At 36.4% G+C, this 13,384-nt stretch overlaps 1 protein-coding gene across 1 annotated transcript; it reads left to right on the top strand.

The window, feature by feature from the left end:
- The first annotated feature begins 2,622 nt into the window (after window positions 1-2,622).
- On the top strand, window positions 2,623-8,085 carry LOC148153316 (uncharacterized). Its single transcript, XM_088001463.1, has 3 exons — window positions 2,623-2,967; window positions 6,839-6,918; window positions 7,046-8,085. The coding sequence occupies exons 1-3, from the start codon at window positions 2,862-2,864 to the stop codon at window positions 7,319-7,321; spliced, it is 462 nt and encodes a 153-aa protein (XP_087857589.1). The 5' UTR covers window positions 2,623-2,861; the 3' UTR covers window positions 7,322-8,085.
- Window positions 8,086-13,384: the final 5,299 nt, after the last annotated feature.

Below are 13,384 nucleotides of genomic sequence, written 5' to 3'. Positions count from 1 at the left end.
TGTACAGCTAAATTAAAGCTAACTTAAATTTTGGTCCTCATGAATGGTGCAACATCAACAGTTCTTAAAACACCTAGCACTTCCATAGAAGTTTTAAACACATTTAGTTTGGTCTTAAATCTACAGGTTTTTTTTTTTTTAGTTTTTTTTTTTGTTAGCAAGTTTACTGACAGTTTGTGTTTATTTCAGAATTTCTGGCTTTTGATTCTGCATTCACAGCAGGATTTCTTTATGTTTCAGTCAATTATAAAACTTCAGGACAGCTTTATCAATACCGTAACATCAAGTTCAGACCTACAGGAATGACAAAGACAAAAGAAATTGACTTAATAACTGACCTAAACAAGGATATTTTACTCAAACACATTTAGAATTAACTCGGACCACTTCTGTGTTATTTTGGTCAGCTAGCTTTACTTCCTCTTACACAAGCTAGTAGTGAGTAAAATACATAAAGCGTTCGATTTCAGTCTCGGCACACAAACCACATTTACCCAGTTTTCACAAGCAGATTCATTCAGCAAGAAAGACCAAACGGAAAACTCCCAACAGGGCCGTTTTCCGGGACCCAGTATTAATCTAAGAGTGTTCACTGGTTCTTGTTCGGGTGCCAGGCCTCCTGCTGGCCTTTGCAGCAGAAAGTAGCAGTAAAATGTCCGTGGAAGGACAGATTGATGGCTCGTGAATCACATCCATGTGGTTTGAACTTGCTGGTGTCGGGTACGTGGCCCAGAAGCACACAAGTAGCTATGTTTTGATAAACTACAGACCAGAAATTTCAACTCCACACCGCATGGAGCCGCACAAGCAGGCAGAGGAAAAGATGCGATTGAGGAAGGAACCGACTTGGATTTACTGTTCTAAGCGGCTTGGACGGGTTTTCGCTCTAAAAACAGGATAAAAGCTGGAAAGAATGATTTAAGTTTCTCTTAAAATGCGCTGATATTTGGGGTATTTTTTTATTGCTTTGCTTTCACACCAAACAGATACTTTGCCCAGGTGAGATTTAAGTTCTGTGTTTTTGGATTCAGTACTGTGATGTATTTGATTCGTAAAACCAGATGGATCGTCTGCTAAGATGTTTTTGAGGTGGGAGTTGTTTTGACTAGCCTCAAGGTCCAACTCTGCAATTTTACAAATTTTATATATATATATATATATATATATATAGATAGATAGATAGATAGATATATAGAGAGAGAGGATTTGTTTCCGAAGATATTTGTTGTTTTTATGTCTTCAGTAATATGCTGAACTGACAGTAGTCTTAACTTTGTAGAAAGGGAATCTGTAAATTATTGTTGATCCTGTTTTTTTTTTGTTTGTTTGTTTTTTGTTCCTTTTGCACAGCTGTGGAACTAAATAAGTAAACATTTTCCAAAAAATCTTTTGTATATATTATCTTTTTTTTTTTTTTTTTTTTTTTACATTATCACAACAAATGTTGGGCATCGCTTTCTGAAAAATACTTTGTGCTGTACCTAAATAAATTAATGTCTAAAGAGATTTTATCTGTAAAAAGCTTGAATTACTCACAAATTGTGGACAGAGGACCCAAACAACATCATCCAGAGGGCTGCAAATGGCCCACGGGCCACACTTTGGACATTTCTGCTTAACGTAACACAGTTGGATCTAGAACCAGTTGGAGCCTGCAAACAACATTGGTCACTTTTATTAAATATTTTCTGTTTTCATCAAACACATCTTTTGTGTTCCTTTCTGTAGAATTAAATCAGGTCTTTTCAGGAGCTACGTCTCAGACGGAGCTCTTTGTTTTGCAGATGGAGTGCCCCAGGGCTCTGTGTTAGGCCTTGTTTTATTCCCTGTTTTTATTAACACAGGGAAAAATACATTTAAAGTTGACACTTATGCATAAGACAGCAGTTCATTTCATGGTCTCTACTTTGAGGCGTATTATTGGTAATCTAGATTTTTTTTAACGTTTGTGATGCTCCCTGTATTAGATTCTATGTATCTTTGGTCTAAACATCTTATAGCAAGTTTGTGCAGCATGGTTTACTTCATAAGCTGTTTTTTTACAATCAACTATGTCTAAGAATAGCACTGGTGTATTTTTATGCACAAACAGGCCAGACTGGAAAAATTTCCCTCTTTTATTTTTAACACCTTTAAACACTTGCTATGACTTGGGTATTCATTAAATCACTCAGATTTTGTTCTGGGTTGATTGAAACTGTTTTATCTTGTTTTGCAGATCATTTAAAAATCGTTCAAGTATGCTAAAACATTTATTTTTTTGTCTCTTTGGAAGTCTTTGAAGCTCTTTTGGGAACTGAATCTGTCCATTCAGAGCATAATCAAGTCAAGTCAAGCTGGACTTTATATTTGTAATATGTTAACTGTTTTATACATTAAGTTGGTGTCAAACTTTGTAGCTCCTGCCTTGTGTTGGTGTGCCATCTTGACCAGCTCACACTTTAAAAACAGATTTATTCACAAGGTTAAACGAAGGTTAAAGAAATAAAAACTTTTTTTTTTTACAATTTCTCACTGCAATGTGAAACGGCAGCACGAAAACTTTGGGCCGTTTTCACTTACATAACTGAAAATGATTTAGACAGTAATACTCTATTTTTCAAACAGTCATAAACAGGATTGCAATGGAGCTCCAACTTGACAGACTTTATTTTATTTAAATTATTTTAAAGCAAATGATGAGTGTTATTAGTGTCATAAATACATGCAGAGTCTTAACTGGAAACACACATGTCACTGTTTGTTCTGCTGACAAGCAGGGAGGGGTGTGTGTGCTGCAAGTGTGAGCCTGCCTTTCGAATAAGTACAAGCTGAGGACCACAGGGAGGCAGAGAGCAGGGCTCCTTCCACTCATAGTCAGTATGAAGTTGGCAGTTCACTGTTTGTGCTTTCTGCATTTCGTCCTTCTGAGTTTTGGACTGGACACGTACATTTCACTCAGCAGAAGCAAAGCCTCTCACAGTGATGGTAAGTGACTTGTAGAGAGTTTTTTAAAATCTATTTATTTTTTGCATTTATGTAGCAAACAAGTTACACAAGTTATGCTGATAAGACATGTAAAAAGAAATGACTGCATCTGAATTCATCGTCCTGAACAATCAAGAGTTTAAATGTTATGAAACCACGACACATTTATCAATAGAATAAATGAATAGGTTATAGAATAGGTTTAACCATTTAACCATGTAAAGTTTGATTGAACACATAGTTAATTGTAAATTAAATTTTTTTTTTTTAAATTAGCATTTCAACTGGACCGTGGTCATTATTCACAGGACTGGAGAATATAAAATAAATGCATTTGAGTCCGCAAGTGAAATTTGAACTGGTCTTTATGTTTCAGTGATAATGAATTATGAATTTAACCCTCTAATAATTTATACCCCTGTCACGTTAAATTTCAAAGTACTTTTTTAATTTTACCAATATGTTTCAATTGACTGGAAGTAATTCTTTATTCTGTGTTAACATCCAAATTATTGCTTGGTGATTTGATATAAATTTTTGACATGACATTTTTATTTAAATTCAAGATTTTTCTAAAATAATTTTTAAAAAATTATTCTTTTCACTTTGTGTTATCTTTTGAGAGATGCCAGCATCGTATGAGAAACAAACTTAACTGAATGAAAATAAATTTAAGTAAAAATAATTTTAATAATTTTGGGCTTGACTATATATAACTCCTTGAACTTAGCTTCTTTTTTTCTTTTAGAGCATTTTCATAAAAAAGTTTTTGCGTTGAGTACACATTTAATGGAGGCAGATAATTACCCATTACACTGATAAAACAAGCTGTTTAGATAGATAGCTTCATATTAAGCCATAAAAAATTATGATACTATAAAGGACTTTTTGAATCCAATCTAATGAGGTTTCATATGACTCCTCCTGACAATCACAGCTGAGATGTACAGTTCATTGGCAACGGCTCCCTCAGGGTTGTGAAGCTATGCTAGCTAGCAAGTTTGGCATTAGCATTACTGCTGTTGCTAAACTAGCTAAACTTTGTTTCAGCACAGAAACTTTATCAACCACAAGTCTCACAGAAGTTCCTAAATTTGACAAAATTTATATATTATTATACAACCTTTATAAACGTAGCCCTACTAATCTCTGCTGGACAGCATACAAAATGGATAGGTTTAGCTAACAGTTGAACGAAGCTAACTGGAGTCTAACGTAAATTTTACGTTAGACTTGGCTAGCAATTTGTTTGCTAGCCATTGTCAAAATAAAATGCTTGAACAACAAATTTTTTTAATGGCTCATGTTTAACAGTCTCCAAAATTATTATTTTTTTTATTGTGTGTGTAAATCACATGGGGCTTGACACAGACTGCTAATCTTAAACATGGTACTAATTCTTCAATGGGAGGAAGAAGGTAATACAAAACATATATGTTTTGTATTACCTTGTATTACCTTGTATTACCTAGTGAAATATATATATATATTTCACTGTCAGTGCAGACATGATGGGAACTCTGAGGTATTCTGTACAAACGGCCCCGGTCTCTGGTGCTTCACTCATTTTTATGGCTGCAGAGGTTTATGGTAGGAAGTGATTTGTGTTATAAATGAGAGTTTTATATACGCCTTGATTTATTGCCGCAGAATGGACTGTTTTCATCTATGTCACAGTAGGCTGTGCAGATAGAAGAAAAGAGGGGAAAAAGGAGCCTTAGTCATCAGTGTTATCTAAGGTTTGATCTGGGAGTAGAAGTTTTTTATGTGTCCAACAAAATTGTCCACAACCCTACATGAAACCTCAGCGTTTTAAACCGCCTTCGACTCCATTTACACTTCGTAGATCCATGTAACCGCACTACGAATCAGTCGAGTGAAACGAGAGGCTGTGAGTCGACTCCGACATCCTGTCACCTGTCAGGAACTGACCTTTGGAACACAAGCGCAACCATTAACTCGTCTGTCTCAGCAGGCGCTGCGGTTGCTGCAGCATCAATCTGAAGAAGTTTTAATGGGCCTGAGGAAAATTCTGCTGAAGAAGTGACAAAGGTTAAACTCTGTTTTAGGAGCTAGGATTTCTTTCAGTAGTAAAATGCGAGGGTTGTCCAGTGTCAGCTTGTATTGCAAATTGGATGTTCAGGTGTATTTCATCTGACAGGATTTTTTTTTTTTTTTTTTTTTTTTTAAAAAGCAGGTTTTAAGTTATGATGCAGATTAGAAAACACACAAAAAAGTTATTGCGCTGAGATGTCTAAAAGTAATAAAGTAGCTGCTGAGGACAGTTTAAGTTTCAGAAATATGCACAAAAGAACTTCAGTAGACAGAAAAAGAGGAATTTGTATATTGCTTGTCTTTAGATAATTTATTTTATCCTCCACAGTGGAAGTTTTTTCAGCAGAACTTCTAAACCATTTTATTGGGATTTTATGTGACACACCAAGACGGGGTATGCATGAATGTGAACTGGCAAAAAAAATAAAAAATAAATAAATAAATTATTTTCAACATATTTTACAAACAAAAATCTGAAAAGTGTGGGTTGTTTTGAATTTATCCCTAAATGACTCCCCTAAATTAAATCCAAACTTCAGATGTTACCTGCTAAGTCCAGTCCAGGTTTGAGCATAGAGTAGCGGCAGTATCATGCTGTGGCTTTTGTTTTATTTTTGTTTTCAGGACGCACAAGGAGGCTGGTTGGAGTTGATTAAAAGCTGCAAAAGACTGCACAACAACCCAAAAATATACAGGCTTAGCTAAAGTCATAAGGATTAGATCGGATCATTCGTATGTTAGAACGGTCTAGTCAAAGTTCAGATCTAAATCAAACTAACAGTCTTTGGTGAACTTGAAAATTAACGTTTACAGATTCTCTACTTAATTTGTCTTAGTTTGAGGTATTTTTGCAAAAGGCATACAGCAAAAGCTCCCGGCTGTCATGGCAGTAACAGCGGAGCTTCCACAAAATTTTGACTCACACCTTTTGCATTGGAAAGGTGTCTCTACACCTTTCCAATGTTTCTCAAGGTGTGAAAACATTGGAAAGTGACACCTTTTAGCCATTATTTGCAAAAATAAAATCTGCAAAAGCAGTTATTCTTAATGCTCGCACAACTTTGTTCTGTTATGTACAATAAATCCTGTCAAAATTCATGTTCATTGTGCTCAACGAACAATACACTCCTAGCTTACCAATATTTCAATAACAGTCTTTGAATATTGTTTACTAATTGTGTTACCATCCCTGACACAGAAAAAGAGAGCAATTCCATGTTTCTTATCTCACACAAGCAAGATGGACCAGAAATACACTAACTTCTAAAAACATGTAAAAAAAATAAATAAAATAAAATAAAATAAACAAAGAAAATATAAAAATAAAAAGTATTTTTGATAATTATGATCAACTCAGTGCTGCTCTAAGAATATTTATTCAAATCATGTTTCTGGGTGTTAATCAAAAACATCATATTAGAAAATGTGTAGAGTTTATGGGAAGAAATTATATTAAAATTATTTAAAAACGTCTTGAGGAGATTTAAAAAACACTAAAGCAGGAAGTAGAAAAAGTAGCATTGTTTTTATAATGGTATAAAATAACAGGACAGGCTGATGCAAGTTTTTTTTTTTTTTTTTTTTAACAAATGCTTATGTGGATTTAAGTTTGGACTTTGACTGGGCCATTCCAACGCACATTTATTTCAAAGTATCAGAGTAAAGAGGGTTTAAAACGAATGTTTGCTTTGCCTCCTTTTTCAGAGGTTTGTTCAGACCCATGCATGCTTTGCCTTTTGGCTTCACAGTTAGAGGGAGTTCAGTCAGATAGAAACATGCTTTTCATCCAAACATAATTACTCTCATTTTATTTCAGCAGCTTATGTAAACCAAGACAGAGTGAGAACTCTGTTTGCAAGAAGGGCACTGTATGAACAGCAGAAGATCCACGAGACAGTGAGTTGGACATCTTTAAAAAAAAAAAAAATGAAAATAGTTTGTTGAGCATTTAACATTTTTCATCTATCCCGACTCTCCCCCCACCCCCGCTCTAAAATACACCTCGTCTCTCTCGAACTTCCAGAAAAAATCCAGCATTGTTCATCCTCCTCCTTCGCCTCAAAACGACGTTTCTCGTCCCAAAGCGGTGCCGAAGCCCCAGGTGATGGCCAGGTGCTCCCTGCTGGGACAGAGCTGCGTGCCGCTATGCGGCTGCTGCGATCCGTGCGCAACGTGCCACTGCCGCTTCTTCAACGCAATCTGCTTTTGCCGGCGAGTGGAGCAAGCGAGGTCACGGTGTGGGAGTAAAAAGACAGCGAAGAGAAGAAAGGCGAAAAAAAACTCCAAGACTCAACCCTAAACACGCACCTGGTCAATGGAGGGACAAAAAAAAAAAAAGAAAAAAGTGCCAGTCAAAAGCTTTGGACACTTCGAAACGGCGCGTGGGAATTCAATTGTATTTCTCTTGTAGAAGGCAGCTCCTCGGATTAACTAACCGCCATAAATGAGATTAATATCTCTATTAGTATTTAGAGGGCATTATCAGTCATGCAAATGTTGTATTGATACAACTTTTGTGTAATAAGCATGTTATGTTTATTATTAGTGATTACATTGTTCCATTAGTTCAATGTTCCAGTGAAAAGGACACACGTTTTTTGTCGTGTAAGTTGACAGCTTTATGTTAATAAAGTGCTTTTATTTGTTGATTCCTTTTACTTTTCCCAACAAAAAAATAAATAAATAACGCAATTTATCATCACCTGTAGTTGGTTGTTAAAAAAAAACCCCTGATATTTGTAGTGATGGATCTAACCGAGAAAAAAAATTCACAGTCTTCTACGTCCTTTCTTCCTTTCTGTTTTTTTATTTGGACACACGGCCACGGATGGCTTCGTTCACTTCCTCCCGCTTACAGGCAGACGACAGTTCTAATGTTGACGTAATCGCTTACGACTTCTCCACTGGTCGCTGATTGGCCCGGAATCAAAGTAAACGGAGGAAAGCCCAGACTGTCGCCGAAGCAAAATTAAAATTGAGCAGAACGACGGACCAAACCTGCTTCTTCAGTCTCTGTTTGTCTCCACTTTTATTGAAACTCAAATACTAACTTTAGCACCTGGACTCTTTCTTGACCTTATTGTTGGACGAGTTTTTGTTGTGATGGAGTATTGTTGTTGCAGAAAAAAGCATTCTCATTGTATTTCTGCCCATGATGCAAAATCATCAGCTGACTTCATTTCACTGCTACACTTTGGAGAAGTCCAGCTGAAGTTAATTAGTTGATTAGCCGACTGACTGCGATAACAGAGGGACATATAAGTCTGCAGGGTTGCCAATCCATTATCTTAATGAGTTAGCAATAGTTACTTCCGAAGAAAAGTGTGTTGATTTGCATCAAAATTGCTTTAAACGGACAAGTAGCCAAGGTTACAGTAATGGCTAATGAGGCTCCAAATAAACAAAACAAAGCTATGAAACAATATGGCTTCTAACTTTTAGAGTTTCAATGTTGAACTAAAGAAGGTTTGATATTGGGAGCAGAACAGTGTGAGCTCATTTGCACTTAGTTGAAGATTTTTGGGACACAGCATTCTGACAAAAAGGACAAAAGTGCAAAACGGGCACTTCTGTTCAAAAAAACATCAAGAACAGAGTGAAACTGCAGAAAGTACAACAACAGAGCGGAGCAGTGGTATGAGATTATTTCCTCTTAAGAAATTCTCCTTCAGATTGTTTGGAGCATCCAGGAAGCCAGTTATTGAGGAAAGGAAAGGGCACACGCTACCACAAGTTCCCTATGGACTGGGAATAAAAACGCAAAGCTATCTAAGGTACTGTGCAGAATTTTATGCTAATCCCTTAAAAGGAAAGACCCAAGTAATTATCAAAGAATGTGTCCACCTTTGCCAAATTAAATTCTGTTTTGTTTGAAAGCTCCCATGTTTTTATCCTCCAGCTGAATAAGAGTCTAAAGTGTTTCTCACAAACTTCTGCAATCCAGTCAGATATTTGTGGTCTTTGCCAAGTGCTGTAATCCCGTCACATCACACCACAGCCGTTACTTTAACTGTATGAAGGATTTATATTACCCCACAGCAGCATGAAATGATGAACGTGCTTCGTAATTAGGTGTGAAAGCCCTTCCTTACATCCTTGTTCAGTTTGACAGATTTTTTTTTTTTAGCTGAGCAGCCTCTGAGTTCTGCAAAAAAAAAAAAAAAAACAGATTGAGAGATTTATGTTTCCAGTTTGACCTCAGGAGGCTCTAATTCTGCCTGTCAATACAACATTTATTCTGGAGGATATCACTCAAATTGCATCGGATGAGTTTGACGCTGGAGAAAATCCCATGAGCAGATGTGGAAGAAGGTCCAAAACTATGTGCTCTTTTTTGGCCAGCATTGCTGCAGATTTCATCACATGTACTTGTGTCGTGTCTGCAGGCTTGCCAATCCAAATGAGGCAAGCTTCACTTACGGTCGCCACACCCTGAACACTTCCCTAATTCTACTCTAGAGTTTAGCGATCGTTTATCACACCTCAAAGCATCGTCTTAGTTTACTTTCATTGTGTTTTCGTATTTTAACCCAAAAATTTGAATGTAACATGTACTTTTTAATTAAATGTCTGCATTTCAGTGCACCAGCATATTCTGGGAATCCTACGATTGAGGGACAAGTCTAATTCACAAAACCCTTGCAAAATGAGATGTGCACCTGCCAGTGGTGTCCAAACCTTTTGCCCTTTGGGCCAAAATGGACAATTTTGAACAAAATTAAAACTGCAAAAGTTTGTCTCATTGTGATTTATTCCTTTATTTATTTTTATTTCACTTCCTCAACAATAAACAAAAAAATTGAGCAAAGCAATAATCAAAGATCCAAAACATAAAAAAAGATTTTTGACTTTTTCCTCATTAAAAGAGAGATGGACAATTACCAATTGTTTTCTATTTTGTTTGCCAAATTTTGGCCATTTTTGTCTTGTGGTCAGGAGCTGAAAAAAAATTATTTTAAAGACCACAAATGGTCCCAGAGCCACACCTCTGCTCCAACAAGGATTGTTGTGCAACAGTAGGTTTGGTTTGGCTATGAATAACTAAAAATAATATCAGAGCGCTCTTAACAAAACTGCCAAGAAAGTGAACCACCTAATTATTATCAAATAATAGTTTGATAATCATAGTTCTTTGTCTCAGTTATTGTTTTTGAATACCTGGCAAATGAGGCTTACCCCATATTAAATACGAAATATGACACGATATATGGTATGAGATATTAAATATTAAGGATTTATGTTCACCACTTGTGTTTTTCAAACTTCAAATTCTACTCATGTGTATGGAATAATTAATAAACATAAGAGTTTATTAATAAAAAAAATAATTCAACTTTCCAGTGAAATACTTGCTAAGCTAGTAACATTCAACTAAATTACAATAAAAAAAAGAATGAAGAAAACTATCAAAAAGTAACACCATAAATAAGAAATTGAACACATAAGTAATAACTAATAAAAACGATGTAGTGATGAGAAACCAGGTTTAAAGACGACAAAATGTCGAAGGAGCAAAGTAACCTGCACCAGGGGAAGTCTAGCTTTTCACAGAGACGTCGGCGTCGCACAGTAAGCAGCCCGGTGGGAAACAATGTTCGCATGGAACTGTTTTGTATGCGACACCGAACAGACAAGGTTTAGAGTCGGCGCGTCAAGCATACGACACGAAGGGGTATTGTAGGTAGAAAAAAGAAATTTCCTCTCTGCCACACACACACACACACAAAAAACTTGGAAATGTAGGAGCTTGACAAGGCAAAAATTTTCATCTTTTGAAAGTCATAAATTTCCAGCAGACTACTTCAATATAGAACTGAAAATGTTCAGGTCTGCTGAATCCCATTCTGAAGGAAACATCAAAACAAAGGCAGGTTTCCAAATGTATGCAGTGAGCGGTCAAAAAGAAAACTCATAAAACAAGACCCAGTAATGAAGAGTTACTTGAATGAAGAGTTGAGCTTCATTTAGAGACGTTAAATGATACCTCGGGCTCCTGACCAATGAAGAGAAAAGCTGAAAAGCCAACAAAAACAGAAGATCATGGGAGAACATGTAATATCTCCACTGAGGAAACAATTATGCCAAGATCTACAAATTTTACAGGCTACGGCGAATGAGAATGGAAGTACGGCCAGTCTGTCCATCTGTTTTTCTTACTTACTGACTTGTGAAGTTGAGTGGAGCTCAGGGGGAAACAGCTGGGGTGTTCTGACTGGACGGCTCACTCAGTTTGCTTTTGGCTGCCTAAACAAGTGACCATTCTGAAAGATTCCTTGCAAATGACTGAAATAGCCTTCTGCATCTCTGATTGCAAACACATGCTCGATCATCAAAACCTCTTCCTAAGCAAGGATACCGTTTTATACTCCCACGTCTTGTTCCAGTGGCTGACAGATGGAATCTGCACATTTCAGCCACACGCTGTCATACATGTAGGTGTCGTTCTTCTAAGTTGGGAATTGTAAACATTGTTGAGGTTATTCGTATATTCACAAGCCTAAATTACATGCATGTGACAGCTTTAGCTGTTATTGTGTGGAGACACTCTGAAAATGTTGCCAAACTGAATCAACAGGGGAACAAAACTAATAACAGCAAAAAAGACCTTAAATGTGCTGAGATTCTCAGTAATGTCTTCAGCGTAGACTGCTTCTTTTACGAAGCTGAACTTCTATAATTACACAGCCGTAAATAAATAACTTCGCAGTATTTGCTTTTCTACATTTATGTCAAATGTGTTATCTGCAGTTCAGTTAACCTGCCACTGAGTTTATTTTCTGTGGCTTGAGTGTTGTATGTTTATGTGACATTGCTGCAGAATGTACAATTGGTGTCATGCAAATGTGTAGGAGTATCTTGAGAATATTATGTAATGTCATACCGTGCTATCTGCACTGATGAAGATTCACTTAGCTCTCAATGCTAAATATTTGAAGTAGCTGTGAAAAATACTTCAAATATATATATATATATATTTATCATTTGGGAACTTTGTATAGAGCACTGACCTTCTTGAACTTTCACCAGCAGAAAGTCAGACAATCAAAAAGTAAGATATGACAACCTGCAAGTTAAGAAACAGCTAAAAGAACAAGTGTTTCTCCATATTTATTTTTCAAAGATAAGAGTGTAACAAAAAAAAGCCTGAATTGAGCAGGGCATTTCGTGTGCTTCACAGTTTTTATGCCACAAATATAAAACTCAAAATCAAATGGATTTCAAACCTAAAATTGAAGAATTTAGTCAATTTGCTCTTAAAAATCCAAATTAAAAAAACTACACATTTTTCTGCAGATTTGTCTGCAAACATCACCAACTTTACGTGAGACTAAAGACTTGATAAACTCACACAATCAGCCACAAATAAAGGCAGTTAGTTACCTTGTTTTCCATATTCACCACATCATCTGCATGGCTTTTGCAGCTGCTCATTTCCAAATTCATCTACTATTTTAGACAGAATTCTCATGGTTGTCATTCATGTCATGCGAGCCAGGAAAAATATTCCGCTGTCCAAAGCCCCTGGCTTGCCAAACACCATGCAGTAAACAATGACCTTTTGTTGAAAAAGGTCCTCGGACAAACCAATCAAAACAAGACTTGTCTCAATGCGGCAACGGCACTGGTGCTAAATTCTGGAGAAAAACAGAGTTATTACAAGAGAAACTTAAAATGGCAAAACGATGGACCTGGGGAGCTAAAATGACCTTTTGTATAAATTAAAATGGCGTGAAGACAATATGAGACTACCTTTAAAAAAAAAAAAAAAAACATGGTGTCACCTGAAATTTACGCAACTTTGTTATTTATTTTTTAGTGATTCTGCATACCTGAAGCGACACCTGCTACTATGGTTTTCAACAACGGACTTTATTGAGATGCTATATATAGGATAACATATATGTTAGCCTATAGAGACGTCTGTAGGCTAACATGTAGCCTATGTACGGAGACATCAAACAAGGACATCTCCTTGTTTGAGGATTCATTGGTATTGCAACTTTGTAACATTTTTCAGTGTAATTCCAGTTAACCCTTTCATGCATAGCGGTCACTACAGTGGACAGCTATCTAAAAGTCATTTTCTTGTGTTACTCGTCGATTTTTATGTCATAAATGCACACAGACCACTAAGGTGGACACTAGTGCATTAGGCAATACACTGCAAGTGCAAGAATTTTTTTTGTTAAATCCAATATGGCAGACAGACGGAAACGTATCAGACTAACTCAATAATATCCAGCCCCCCTCCTTCCCCCCTCCTACTGTGGAAAACCCTTGCAGGTAAAAAAAATATATTATGACATCAGCTCTGTCTGACCACGTTTAGCAAAATGATCTGTGCAAACGTTGCCTTTCTAGT

This window comes from Poecilia mexicana, unplaced genomic scaffold (assembly GCF_051168715.1).
Source record: "Poecilia mexicana isolate PSO_F unplaced genomic scaffold, ASM5116871v1 scaffold_20, whole genome shotgun sequence".
In the NCBI taxonomy this organism is placed as follows: Eukaryota; Metazoa; Chordata; class Actinopteri; order Cyprinodontiformes; family Poeciliidae; genus Poecilia; species Poecilia mexicana.
The sequence above is the reverse complement of the archived record's forward strand: the minus strand, read 5'-3'. Positions and strand labels throughout refer to the sequence as shown.

Excerpts from the sequence above, each read along its gene's own strand:
- LOC148153316 (XM_088001463.1), top strand. The coding sequence starts at position 2,862 with ATGAAGTTGGCAGTTCACTGTTTGTGCTTTCTGCATTTCGTCCTTCTG. Across the intron at positions 2,968-6,838 it reads CAAAGCCTCTCACAGTGATG|CAGCTTATGTAAACCAAGAC; the intron begins GTAAGTGACTTG and ends ATTTTATTTCAG. Across the intron at positions 6,919-7,045 it reads AGCAGAAGATCCACGAGACA|AAAAAATCCAGCATTGTTCA; the intron begins GTGAGTTGGACA and ends TCGAACTTCCAG.